This window comes from Rattus rattus, chromosome 9, assembly GCF_011064425.1.
Source record: "Rattus rattus isolate New Zealand chromosome 9, Rrattus_CSIRO_v1, whole genome shotgun sequence".
Taxonomy (NCBI): domain Eukaryota; kingdom Metazoa; phylum Chordata; class Mammalia; order Rodentia; family Muridae; genus Rattus; species Rattus rattus.
The window spans coordinates 13,361,940-13,376,051 of record NC_046162.1 but is presented as its reverse complement, the minus strand read 5'-3'; the positions used below and the strand labels follow the sequence as shown (position 1 = coordinate 13,376,051).

At 53.2% G+C, this 14,112-nt stretch overlaps 1 protein-coding gene across 2 annotated transcripts in view; it reads right to left on the bottom strand.

Moving 5' to 3' along the window:
• Positions 1–1,111: 1,111 nt before the first annotated feature.
• The window catches only part of Carhsp1 (calcium regulated heat stable protein 1), a 13,550-nt gene continuing 549 nt past the window's right edge, over positions 1,112–14,112 (bottom strand). Inside the window, exons 1-4 of one of the 2 annotated variants that reach the window (XM_032914287.1) lie at positions 12,351–12,449; positions 6,885–7,049; positions 6,183–6,305; positions 1,112–3,808 (exon numbers count right to left, since the gene is read on the bottom strand). In XM_032914287.1, the coding sequence (XP_032770178.1) occupies positions 3,646–3,808; positions 6,183–6,305; positions 6,885–7,049; positions 12,351–12,403 (504 nt within the window). In that variant the 5' untranslated portion in view covers positions 12,404–12,449 and the 3' untranslated portion in view covers positions 1,112–3,645. Of the gene's footprint in view, positions 3,809–6,182; positions 6,306–6,884; positions 7,050–12,350; positions 12,450–14,112 lie in introns of those variants that run through there. The other variant, XM_032914288.1, reaches the window with a different exon arrangement.

Genomic DNA, 14,112 nt, shown 5'->3' with positions numbered 1-14,112 from the left:
ATGGTGTGACTGCCCAGGTCCAAGGACGACGACTACTAGACAGCTGTGGCTCAAGGCAAGGTCTGGCCTGTCTGTCAAGAGTGCAGTCCTGGGGTTGGGGATTTAGCTCAGCGGTAGAGCGCTTGCCTAGCAAGTGCACGGCCCTGGGTTCGGTCCCCAGCTCCGAAAAAAAGAAAAGAGTGCAGTCCTACCAAGTAGGGATTGTAGAGGACTTGAAAAAGACAAAGTTGGGTAAAGACCACATCACAAGAAGCAGAGGCTGCACCTAAGCACCCCAGGGCTATGCAAGAGTGTGGCAGTCCTGCACTAACTAGCTGCCCATCCAGACTCAAGAGCACTTTAGGAAGCCCCAAGAAAGCCTGAGCTAATAGGAAATTTAACACGTTTGGTTCCCACCTAGAGGCTCTGTGTGATCCTAGGTGTCCCCAACCATGCTGGTGGGAAGACAGAGGTACTGAGGAGCAAGGTCATTGTTCCTAGGCACAGTCGAGGCATGCACAGGGCTGAATCACTCTCTTTACCCCAGGCTGGGCACACCTACCATCACAGCACCAGTCAACTTGGAGAAACCCAGGGCTAATTTAATGCAATCATCTCATCTTGTTTGGTCTTTCTCTGAACAGGCCTGATGGGCTGGTTATTTCCCCAACCACTGGGAGAGTCACAGATGCATCAAAAGCCCATCCCTTGGTAAAGCCACCCCACCCTGGGCTGTCGTTAACCCTATCAGCAACCTGCTGCTCTCCACTCCAAGGCAACTGGCCTCACTGTTGCCCTTCTGAGCTACAGGACCTATATGAAGGGCAGCCTCCTCTCCATCTCCCCCACAAGGTCCCTGGAGAGCCTCAACGCCCTCATCAAACATCTGCAACAGGAACCCCAAGATCCGTCTCACATTTACCTCCATCCTGTGGGCCAGGGCATTTGCCTACGTCCACCACAGTAACAAGCCCTGTTTGAGCCCAGTCTTCCTCTGTTGGATAATGAAGGGAACATCTCGTGGTTAGCAGCACACTGCAGAATGTGCCATGTGCTTGGCAGGTCCCCTGAACTGGAGCCCTCCACATTCATAAAGGCACATCTGTGACACACACAGCCTTCAGTCACCTCATCTTGCACAAAACACTTTATTATAGAGAAGAGTTGGCTTATGGGCTCAAACATCTAGATCTGGGTGTCTATTCTCTTTCCTGTTTTGTCTCCAGCACTGGGTGCTAGGGTCCCTCCTCATCTATAAGTTATCTCTGTGTGAACAGAGGGGGTCTTCTCCAACACCCTGCAGTTCCAGAATAAGTCTACAGGCTGAAGTGGTCTGACCATACAAGAAAAGCTCTTTACAAAAGGTTCTGTGGGGCAGAAAATTCCAGAGGCCATCCTGCCAGCAGAACTGGGCTGCCAGCTCAGTGGTGGGCAGGGCTCACTGGCAGGTCAACCATGTGCCACCCAGAGTCTAACCATAGCAGAATGAAAGCAGAGCTGTACCGATCACTAGGAACAGTGGGGTGACAGAGAAAGTTGTCAGTCACAAGGTGCCTTTCTGGGTCATGGCAAATGTGGGTTTGGACTTCTGGTCCTTGGGCCACAAGAGAGCCTCTGGGCGGTAAGCCAAGCCTGGTGTGGGGGAAAGGCCACCTTTGGCCAAGTAGGGAAAAAAAAAATCCATCAGTAGCTCAACAACAAAGATGGTCACACTAGGGTGGTGGCGAGAAGCCAGCTACACAAGTCCCTAACAAGTGTATCCACGTATGTTTTGTGTGTTCTCATGCATGTGGAAACCAGAAAGCAACCTGTTTTCATCCATTTCTTAGGTGCTAGGCACATTTTTTTAAAAAGACAAAAACAGGTTCTCTGACCTCAAACTCACCAAATAGGCTAGGCTGCCTAGATTGCAAACCCTGGGCATTCCACCTGGTTCTGCCTCCCGAGTTCTGGGGCTACCTACGTGTACACCACCACATCTAACTTTTTCTGGGAATCAAACTCATTCTTTAAACACGTTACCAGCCAAGCTGTGTCACTGACCCCTATATGTCCGAAAGCCACAGCCTTTGTACCTTTAGGATGGATACAACCCTCAGTGGCAACTGGGCCACCGTAGAATTGACATCCCTGTTCTGACAAACCCATTACCCAACATTCTATTTTCGAATCACAACTAAAGCCTAGCACCAGAAAGTCTAGGGATCGTTCATTTGGAGATCACAAGTCTCCAGTGTTGCGGGCAGGGCAAACAGGGCTCTGGGGGAGGTGAGCGAGTAAAAAAGAAATCAGCAGGGAACGAAGGCACACCTGTGACCCCAGCAAGCAGGAGGCCAAGGCATGAAAGGTGCCAAGAGTTTGCAGCTATCCTGGGCTACACAGCAGGAGCCTGTCTTTCCCCCACCCCACCCAACACACACACACAAGAAAGAAAGCAGGCAGTGGCTTCATTGTAGCTCTGTGCTGTGGGCATATCCAGGGCTCTAGGCTCCCCAAGCACTGGGGAAGAGGGGGAAAAAGATCCTTAGGCATTTACTAGGCCTGTCTTAAAGAATCTACCTTTGATTCCAATCAGAGGTAGAGTTCTCCTTCAACTCCTAACCTTACAAGGCCATCAGAAAGCAAGCTGCCTGTCTCCTGTAGTCCGTGTCAATATATAGGGGTTTACACTAGCACTGGAACAGAGACTCCTACACAAGCTGGGCTAAAATAAAGCACTCATTACCACTGAGCTATGTCCCCCAGCCCTCGTTTTGAGACATTGATTGTAGCCTAGGCTGGCCTAGAATATTGTTTCAGCCTCCCAAGTGCAGAGATTACAGGCATGCACCACTAGCCTGGGTTCCGCTTTTTAAGTAAAGCACCACCCTCCTGTGTAGGGCCTTCCTGCAGAGCTCTCTTCCCCACCCCCACAGCCACCCTCAGCACTACTTTAATGATAGCCTTAATGCCCCATGGAGGCTGCCTGATCCCTAGAACCAAGTGAGCAAGCCCAGCCTTCTCAGGAGGGGGGTCAGTGCCCAGCCCCAGGCTACTATGCTAGGGCAGAGCTCCTAAGCGCTAGAGTCTTTCCTAGAAGGTGGAGACACCTGCTGCAAAGGCACCAAGAGGTAAAGTCCCCTGGAAAGCTCTGCACATACATAAACCACATACATAAGCCAGCAGCTCTCGCCCAACCAGCCAGGCTGAGGCTGGACTGACCTGGTCCCAAGTTAGGGCATTGGGTCATGGAAAGTCTCATGGAGTTGGTGACATCCCTCAGGGAGCCAAATAAATCAGAGGATTTCTGTTTCTAGTTCCAGGAATAGTTGTTCTGGGGTTGATCTGATGGGGGCATTTGGGAAAATAGCATGTTTGGCCTACCCGGGTGCTTTGGGCTGGGACTACACCCTCTCCACTCAGCCTCCGCAGTTGCCTCTCCTTTTCAAATGCTTTTAATGCTTTTCAGACAGTGAGAGCTTGTTGCAATGGCTGGAGGCTGTACTGGTGGCTGAGAGCACCCCTTGCCTGCCCGCAACTCCTTCCCCCTCCAGGAAATGCTTGAAAGGGGCCATGCCCGCCTTGAGGCCCCCATCTTGTGTGGTAGAATGTTATATCCAGGGTGGCCCTGCTCCTCTCTCCCCCAAAGTCTCCCTCAAGCCCAGGAGAAGGGGTTCTTGCAGGTCCCTAGGAGCTGATGACGTGCCCGGACCAGGTCTCATGCTTCGTCCCTGGTGCCAGGTGGGTGATGACCACCTCTACAGCTTGCAGTTTCTCATTCTTGGGCGGGATAGAGCACATCTTATAGGTGACCTCGTCGCCTTCCACGGGAACATACTCCCCTTCCACACTGCAGGAGAGAAAAGAGCAGTCGGTCATCAGGGCTGAGGAGATGGATGAGGCTGCCTTGCAAGCATGAGTACCTGAGTTTAGAACCCCAGCCCCTGGGATGTGGTGGAGTGGACTAGCCCAGCACTGGAGAGGCAGAGTCAGGAGGATCCCCAGTGCTGACTGGCCAGTTAGCCTAACAGATCAGTCCACGTTCAGTGAGAGACCCTGTCTCAACAAGTAAGGTGGAGATCGCACTGGAGTGATGGCGTTTGCTCCTGCAGACCTGGATTTAGTTCGCAGCACCCACATGGCAGCTCACAAACCACTTACAATTCCTGTTCCAGAGGATCCCACCCCCCTCTTTCTGGCCTCCACAGATAGCAGGCATGGGCGAGGCACTTACAAGGCATTCAGGCAAACACTCATAAAATTTGAAGAAAATAAAGGTGGAGAAAGAGAGGAAGACATATCTTCATCACACACGCACACACACACACACACACACACACACACACACACACACACACACACACACACACACAGCAGTCACTGTACATAGAAAACAAGCCTCACAGACCCCACAGTGGGACACCAGGCCAGACTCCGTCTTCCCAGTTACTCAAGAGCCCGTCTAGAAACAAGGGCCTCCTTGCCACTCTACCAGTTTGTACCATGGCCCCAGTGGCTCCACTGGGCTGAAAGACATCCCAGCTGCCTTGGATGTTCACGAATCAGAACTGAGCCTGTGTTTGGGAAAGCCAGAGACCAGCTTTGCTCTCGGGCCTCTACACACTGCTCTTGGTCCGAGGGCTGCCCCTCACAAACAAACTATGTCTTTGGCCTCTATTTTTCCACCCAGTGAACCTTCCAAAAAGTGTCTAGTAAGCCAAGCCTGGTGGCATAGGCTTGTAATCCCAGCTACTTGGGAAACTGAGGCAGGAAGACTGCCAAGTTGGCCTACAGAAAGATGGAGACCAGTACGGGCAGATGTGGCTACTTGGTTGAAATCCTGTCTCAAGATAAAGAGCGGAGAGGGGCTCAGCAGGGTGAAAGGGGGGGGGGGCGGGGGAGTAGATCATGTCTCACAGTGAGGGCAGTATCCTGATGATCCTGGGCACCAGGGCCAACAACCACCCCTGGACCTGCCTTGTTGTGAGGAGAGAATCTCAGAGCAGTCACGTTCCCCCTTTCCGATGTGGACCAGGAAGCTTCCAATAGCCGAGTTTCAACAATGGACCCGGGACAGCTCACAGCATCTTCGTCACACACGCTCGCCCCGCCCCATGCTTCCTCCCTAATTACTTTTCGTATTGTACTATGTGTGTCTGCAGATCCCTGGAGTCCTTCCTGGAGAGGCTGTCTGGACACTTACATACCCATGCATGCACTCACTCATACCCATGTGAAGTGCATCCGGAAACTGGCTCAGCTGTACCAGGTCGGGGGATTGATTGTGTTTTATTGAGACAAGAGTCTTGTTACTCTGTAGCCCTGGCCGGCCTGAAATTCAGTGTGAACCAGGCTGGCCTCAAACTTCCTTTCACCAACCCGCTTACCTCTGCCTTCCGTGTGCTGGGATTAAGTCGCACACACTGCCATACCCAGCCTAGTATGGTTATACAAGCATGTTGGGGTGGCAAAGGAGCGAGGGAAGCCATCTCTGCAGAGGGCTTCTGGGAAAAGATTGTCCCGGCCACTGATCGGTGGCCAGGGTGTCAGTCACTGTTTGGAGGTTGTCCACCATGTGCCCCAAGCTTCAGACTCAGTCCCCACTTCAGCCAAAATGAAGTCAGGGTGGGCTGGGTGCTTGGGCCAAAGAAGGAGGTCAGGTAGAGGTTCTAGTTGGGGTTCCTAGGAAACTCAAAAGCTGCTGGGGAGTCAAATAGGGAGGGGGCTGCTGGGGCCCTTGTGCCTTCCCCCACCACACACACACACACACACACACACACACACACACACACACACACACACACACACACACCAGACTCCTGCAGGCTCTCAGACAGGAAGGAAGAGCCTCAATGAGCAAGTAGCAGGAGAAAGGGCCCAGCCCTGAGCTTCCTTCCTGGAGCAAAAGAAACAGACAGCCCCCAGCCTCACCAGGCCCCTCCTCTAAGGAGGCCAAACACCCCCCATTCCAGGGATACCCCCACACACACAGGTCAGGTACTGAACACTCTCATGTATCACGGTAACTTGCTCTTACCATCTGTGGTGGACATACACCCAAGACCACGCAATGCATAGACATGTCATCTCTGTCCAGCCTCGCACACGCCATAGACACTCTCCTGACCGGCACCTTAACATTCTACTGTCCCATGTAGCATAGGGCCACAACGGCACCCCTCTGCTCCCACCCCAAATCTCCAGATACACAGCAGTGGACTCACTCAGAGATGTGCAGGAAGATGTCAGGACCACCATCAGCCGGGGTGATGAAGCCGTGACCCTTGGACCGGCAGAAGCATTTACAGACTCCTTTGTAGACAGGGCCCTGTGAAGCCCGCACCGTCCTGATAGGGAACACAGCGGGGACACCCATCAGTCCTCTACAAGAGCCACCCACTGCCAAGGAGCTACTCTCCCAGCTGTGCCCAGGAAGGCCTGGCTGGGGGCCACCACGTACAGTCACACACATAGGCTTTGTGTTCAACCCTGGGCCATTCACGCAGGAGAAATGACTGGGCAACCATGGCACATTTTTCTCAAGCCTGTTTGTCCGTCTGGAAACAGGGAGCTGAGCTAACAGAGTTGGGAGCATCCCTTCAGAAACTGTTTGCAACACCTCTCAGCCCTAAATTCTCCACCTGATAGTGGATACCCTGACACTGTGTCATTGTCTGGTCTCTCATCCCCTCCCCTTCCTTTACAATCAAGGCCTCATGGGAAAAGGCTTCTTTGACTAAAAGTCCAAAAACTTAACACTACAGTCGGGGCCAGTTCCCATGGGTGGCAAGGTGGCAGCCTGAGTTTAAAAGGCACCCTCCTGTTTTCTCACTAGTACGTCTTCTAGGAGGCACCCAGGAGTAGATCCTGCTGGATCCTGTAGTAGCCCCGTTTGGGGAACTGCGCGCGGCCAGCCTGAGACTTACGCTGAAAAGGTCCTTGTCCGGCGGGTAGGCAAAGGGCTAGGGACGACGTTGCCCCGCAGAGGGGATGGAGAGCGATCCCGGGCGCGAGGGGTGTCCAATAGCCCTACAGACGTCTGATGCGTGGGAGGTTGCGGTGGCGGGGGAGGCTCAGATGACATGGCTGACCTACAGAGAGAAGGGTGCTCTCAGGGTCCTGTCTCCGAGGATTAGACAGGGCACAGCCTTATCTACAGTCACCTTATCTACAGTCACACCTTGGCTCAGGTGTCTGCTCATGTGCCCGCACTGGGCTCCCATGGCACTACCAACCTCCCTCTGAAAGGAAATGCCAGCTCACGTGCTGGAGTGATAGCCCGGTCAGTAAAATACTTGTCACACAAGCAGGAGAACCTGCATTTGATCCCCCAAACCCATATAGAATAGAAAAGCGTGGTGTGGGGCTGGAGAGAGGATGGCTCAGTGGTTAAGAGCTGCTCACTGCTCTTGAAGAGGACCTGAGTTCTGTTCCCAGAACTTCACACCACCTGCAATTCCAGCTCCAGGGCATCTGATGCTCTCTCCTGGCTTGCACCTCACGTGCACAAACCCACACAGATCACGTATGTGCAGAGTTAAACACGAATAAAAAGAAAACTTTCCTGTTTTGTTTTTGGAGACGGGGGTTCTCTGTGTAGCCCTGGCTGACCTCAAACTCCGAGATCTGCCTGCCTCAGCCTCCCAAGTGGGATTAAACGTATGTAACACCATATAAATAATAAATCTTTCTTCTTTTTTTTTTTTAAAGCTAAGATGGTGGTGTGCACCTGTAATCCCAACAGTGGGAAGGATAGAGGCAGGTGGATTCCCTAGGGCAGGTTGGCCAGGCAGCCTAGTCCACTAGTGAGGGAACCCAAGGTCCCAGAGAGTGAGAGACCCTGCCTCAAAATAAATAAACCTGGAAGAATAACAAACAACTGGGGTTATTCTGTGGCCTCACACGCTCAAGTACACATACACACATACACACACACACACACACACACACACACACACACACACACACACGTATATGCCAGGTAACCCCTTCAGTAGCCCCTCTGTGTCCCCAAAACAGACCTTGGCATGCTTAGGACATCAGTAAATACTGTGAGAGGGAGGCGTGCCCCAGCCAGGACTTCAGTGTTGAGAGCACAGTTCAAACACCACCCCCCTTTTCTGGGTCACAGCCCTGAATAGGTTCTCAGTGTCAGGTGGGTCATCACTGAAGCTCCCAGGGGGAAAAGCACTCCATGCAGACACACACCTAGCTCCCGTACCCCCTGCTATGAGGGGCACTTCTCTCAGTGACTCCTCAGAGGCAAGGATAAAGACAAAGGCGGTAGTGGCTCTCACAGGCCATGCCAGCGCTCAGGAGCAGGATGGGCTGAGGCCAAAGGGCTGCTGTGAGCCAAGGCAGCTTGGACTACAGCGAGACCGCCTGAAAGATCCAAAAAGGATGATTTGGTAGCGGGCATTGTACACAAGTGACCCAGGACAGGGCGGGACCAACCACCTTGGCTCAAGGGTCAGTCCTTGGGCAAGTCCTTTCCCCTTTCTGGGCTCAGAGTCGAGTCCAGGGGTGTCCCTTTACATCTGCTTGGGGACAGAGCTGGGAGAGCAGAGCCAAGGAAGCCAGTGGGACAGGGAGAGGCCTGAGGGGGTTCGTGTGGCCCTGTGATTGGCCTGTCAGGTATAAAGGAGCTGTCTTCTAAGCAGTGCAGCTACGGGTTTGATGTTCTTTGCTTTGCTTGTTTTCAGGGTCTCCTGTAGCCCACACAGGCCTCAATCTCCAAGTGCCAGGGTTATGGCTGTGTACTACCATGTTCAATCTATGTGGGGCTGGGGATAGAACCCAGGGCTCTGTGCACGCTAGGCAAGCACTCTACCAACTGAGCTACGTCCTCAGCCCCCTCAGCTCTCCAGACCCTGGCCCTGGCTCAGGGCCAGACTCTTCCCGCTTAGAGTAACTTCATGGCCCCAGGGCTGAGTTTTCACCTGCACTGCCCAGCAAGGCCCACTTGCTTCAGGCTCCAACCCTCCACCTTGGAGTCCTCAGGCTTGGGGAACGGGGGCCGTGCAAGGGTGCCTCTCTCCTCAAAGATTGAGGCTGGTCCTCCGTATGCCCTGCCCGTCTCTGGGAACTCAGTTCTGCCTGGCTGGAGAGGTGTCACTGGCCAGCCTTCCAAAAGTGACATGGTTACTACTGACCTCTTCTCGGCTGTGGCCCCAGCCAGGCAGGACCACAAATTCAGAGAAGCCCCCACCTTGAAGAGGTCCTGGCTGCTGGCCTGGCCGTCAGGTCTCCAGCACAGGTCATAGAGTCCTAGAATGTTCCAATGCCAGGAGTTCTGGTAAGAAGGTTGGCCCAGAGAGGGAGAGTGGGCCCCACCCATCCTCCCATGACAGCACGGTGAGACCATGGGGACCAGATGACATCAGCATGAAAGAACTTCCCCTTCTAAACAGTCTCCCTGCCTGTCTTCCCCTCCCCCAACCCCAGTCAGGGGCAGTTCAAATCTTCCCACCTGCCAGCTAAGCAATCATTAGGTGACTCTCAGGGCCTCAGTTTCTGTACCTGAGAAATGGAAATTGTTCCAGCCTCACATAAATCATAACATTAGATGAAGTAACAGGTACAAGCACTGAGGATACAACTCTGCTGTAAATGGGCAAGCCACAAGAACGAGCTATGATTATTGCTGTAAATTGCAATCACTGAGTCACTCAACAAACATGTCCAATGTCAAGTCATATTCATCATACAGGAGACACAGGTCAGAGCTTGAAACCAGAGGATAAAGATGTAAATCAAAGTGTCAACAAGGTGGTGGGGTCACAGACTGCCGAAAGGACCCCCCCCAACAAAAGGGATAAAAAGTAACGAAGTGGGAGTGCCAGATGAGCCTGGAATATGACAGTCAGTCAGACATTTGAAAAAGAAGAAGCCAGGGGTGTTGGTGCTTGCCTGTATTGTGAGCGCTTTGGAAGCTGAAACTAAAGGATCTTCTGGACCAGCCTGGGCTAGGGACAGTGAGGTCTGGGCTAGCCTTGGCTACAGAGACCATCTCATAAAGAAAACAGACACAGGAGGAGGTTGTTCTGGGTGCAACAGCAAGATGTGGAAAGGCCTAAGACTGGGGAGTGCCTTTTGTGGTTCCAGGCCTCTGAGGAGTCTGTGGGAGTCTGGTAGGAGCAGGAAGTAAGGTTCAGGGGACAGGGCTAGACCAGGAACCAAGTTGCATCACCACGGCTGTCATCATCCTCTCTCTTCCCTTCTTTGCACCTTCCTTCCACCTGTCTGCTCTAAAACCCTTTTCATGCCCCGCTCCAGGCTGAGGGAAAAGGCTCCAGCCCATGGCCTTCAGAGGGCATCAGACTGAGGGCAACACAGGGTCCCTGAACATCCTGGACTTGGGGACCCTCGGCATGTGCTGAGTGACACACCCACACTAACTGGACCATGGAAGAAACTGAAACCCAGAAATGAAGCCACTGAGGTAAGGGTAGGAGCTGGGAGACCCACAAAGCTGTTCCGCTCCCCAAAGTAGCTACTCCAGAGGCTATCTGTGCTGAAAGGAAGCTGGGCTTGTCAGAGCCAGCCTACCCCAGCTGCTCCGGGAAGGGGACAAAGTCTAGCTGGGGTTGGGGCAGGGCTCTCCAGGAGGCCTCTCTGGCCCTGCACACATCAGGGCACAGCCTCAACAACAGCCTGTAGCTCCAACAGCCCCCGCTCCCACTTCAGCCCTCTGCCTGCTCTTTCAGCAGAGCCAGGGGTGGCCCTGGAAAAGGCCAACCCACTTTCCATGATGCTCTACTGAGAGAGATCAAGAGGGGCTGTGGCCCTTACCTGCAGGGGCTCAGGAATAGACCCCAGTGAGCCTCTGCCTGAGACAAACTCTGTCAAAATGAAATGCCCAAGATGATATCATGACTACCAGACTTGGCACACACGTTTTTCTGTATGTGACTATGTAATCTGCACGTGCATGTGTATGTGGAGACATGTTTATGTACGTGACCACATGGACACACATAATTATGTGGGGTGATATGCTTATGAGTGTATGACCAAGTGGCCACATATATGGGGGGAGGGGCAGGGTACACACAGCTGTGTATGCACAGGCTTGTCACTGCGTGCATGATGAACTCTGGATGAGGAAATAGTGCCTGGCTTCCCCTCAACACCTGGCCCCTCCATTATACCTTTGTTATTTTGAGACAGTCTCATGTAGCCCACGTAGGGCTTCCTAAATCCTAGGCAAGCACTCTACCAATGGACCCCCATCCTCAGCTGTGGCCATCAAATCCAGAAGTACCCTCAAGTACCAGCAAGAAACCCGGGGCCTTCTAATGCTCACTTGGGGTTGGGAGGTAGGTGGGGACACGGCACAGCACACAGCAGGATAAGAAATGCACCCTTCTGCAGGACAGCCAGAGTCTGGAGGACAGACTGCCACACCCACCCTGACTCTCCACCAGAGAGGGCATGTCAGACTCCTATCGGGAGAAATGTGGCAAAGGGGACCTCTAGCCGAAAATAGCCTGGGAATTTTCCACAAGCCTTAAAGCAGCCCTGGAAGATTCTGGGAGCTCAACTGGGCACCAGTCTGGCCTCCCCAGCCCCTCTATCGCCCACCCCCAAATCTAGTGCTGCTTTTCCTGTACCAGTTTGTGAGGCCCAGCACCGTCTGTGCTCTTGGCCTTAAAGCTCCCAGTTTCCATCATGTCTACCCCTCCCTCCTCTTCAGTTTTTGAGACTGGCTTAACACTGCATAACCCAAATTGGCCTCAGACTCATGATAATCCTCCAGCCTCAGCCTCCCTGGTACTAGAATTACAGGTGTGTTGTGAGCCATCGCACCCAGCAAGGAAGGGTCTTTTGAGGTAGGAAGTCAGGTGCTTACCAGAGGAACCTAGACAAGCTGGAGGCCACTTACACTCCAGTGAAAGAAGTGTGGTTTATAGCTTCTCAGGGGCAGGAAAATGAAGAGAGGAGAAACGAGAGTTTGAGGAGGCTGGCGGCTTCCTTCTTGGACAAGGCCAGAATCTCTTGACGCTTGTTCTGCACACCGGGATCCTGGCTGGCAGACACTTGGCCATTTCCCGGTCACATGAGGAAACTGACAATAGATTCGGCAGCTGGGGCTCCTCACACTTTAGTGCCCCCAGGAATCTCTGGCCAATGTCCAAAAAGTAAACTCCCAACTCCACAGATGGGGGTGGAGTAAACATGGCTTTGCTTGGTCAGTTAGTTGGGGACTGACCGAGGTTGCTTTCTTGGTGCTGGGAAGCCAGGATCTCTGGCTCTAGCACAGAGCAGCTCCCACGAGCCCCCAAGTCCGCCTTTCTAAGGGATTCCCAGAGGGACAACTGCTGCTAAACTATCCGGCTCCCAAGAAGCAGGCTATCTGGGGGAGGGGAACACACATGGACAGACACGCTCACCCAACACATACAAACTGCACTGGGCCAGGGCTCCATGAGATTTCAAGGTTCATCTTCAACCCCAACCCCGCCAGCCTGGCAGAAAAGAACCCACAGCCAAGGGAAGATTAAGACTGATCAGCTAAACCGGACACAGGGATCTTAGAAAAGCACGGGGTGCGGTGGTGTGTGTGGGTGGATTGGGGGTGGAGTGAGTGGGAGGGAGGGAGAGAGAGAGAGAGAGAGAGGCCAGCCCGAGGCTCACAGCAGCCAGGCTAGCCAGCCACATGCTGCTCCATTGTTCTGGGGAGAGTGGATTCCGTGAGAGTATCGGGGGATACCAGGGGCGGGGCCATGGAACAGAGAAGAGCAAACAACCCAGGACTAGGAGACAGTCCCGCTCCCTCTAGCAGCCCAGCTGGGAAACCCCGCCCTCAACTGCCAGGAAGCTGGAAGCTCCAGATTACAGAAACCCAAAGCAGTCCCTTCCAATAACATCATCCCACAGAGCAGGCCAAGGGGACTTCTGTTCTCCACCAAACCGAGCTGAACTGCTCCACCCTCCGCCAGTTTTGCTCACCTCCCAGCCTGATTGTCTTCTAGACCCACCAGTTCCCGGCCTCAGTTTGACAAGGACCTCGCAAATCCCAGTAGCTCAAAACTGTATAGGCAATGCCAGCCAGCCACACTGCCGGGCAGAAGGTAGGTTCAACAATAGTGGCCCCGTGGTGTGCATGGTCACATTAGGGACATGGGAAAAACCCTTCCCTCCCACAGCTGCCAACCTCGAGGCACAAACCAAATTCTTGCCCTTGCATTCAGCAGGACTAAGAGAGTCAATTCTCCCAACCCTAGGCTCGGCTGAACTCAGCTTACTCCGATCCTAACTCAGTCCAGGATCACCCTGGTGGGGGAAGTGATGTCAGGGCACATGGTGGCAACCAGGTTGTCACGCAAGAGGAGATAGTGGAGGGAGGCCAGACTCCAAGGAGACCCCTGTCTCAGAGCAGGGAATGGATGATCTGAGGGTTAAGAATCACTTAGGGACACACTGAACAGTCAGAGTCACAAAGCAGCCAGAGAAGGCCCTGTGGGAAAGTTTGAGCCAACAGGACAAAGAACAAGAACATAGGACTCAGATTTGGAGACCGACTTTAAATATATGATTTTTACTGGTTTGGTGTTTTGAGGGAGGGTCTTGCTATGTGGACAATTTTTCCGTTTCAGCCTCCCCAATCCTGAATCCTATCTCTTTACCTCCCCAGTGCTGGGACTGCAGGCACAACCCACCGCTACTGGTTTAATGAACCAATTATTTTTCATACTCTCTCTCTGGCTTCAGCTTGGAGAACAGACTAAAGCACCAGGAAGTAAGAGAATGGTTAGGAGGGGAAGAAAAAAAAGCCCCTATTTCTCCGGGCACTTAGTCTAGCCAGCTCCCTCTTTTCCCCGCATACACTCTTTTCTGGCAGAAAAGGTTATTTATATACTCCAGTTGGCAGCGGGGGAGGGGGTCCTCCTATCTTGCAAAGAGGCAGCTTCACTTCTCAGAATCCAGGCCCTGAAGGAGACGGGGGAAATCTACAGTTCACCCTGCACAGACCTAAACTGCAACCCCAGAAAACTGTGAGCTCACAGCCTGGCTTTCAAACAAAAATCAAAACCCAACCTTGCATTTCCGGCCTGTAAACAGGGCGGCCTGCGCGGGTGAAGTTTTCCGCTGTGCCCTAAGGCCCCCATCCTGAAGCTAACACCAAGCGAGCGCGCCCAGCTGCTCCTCCTC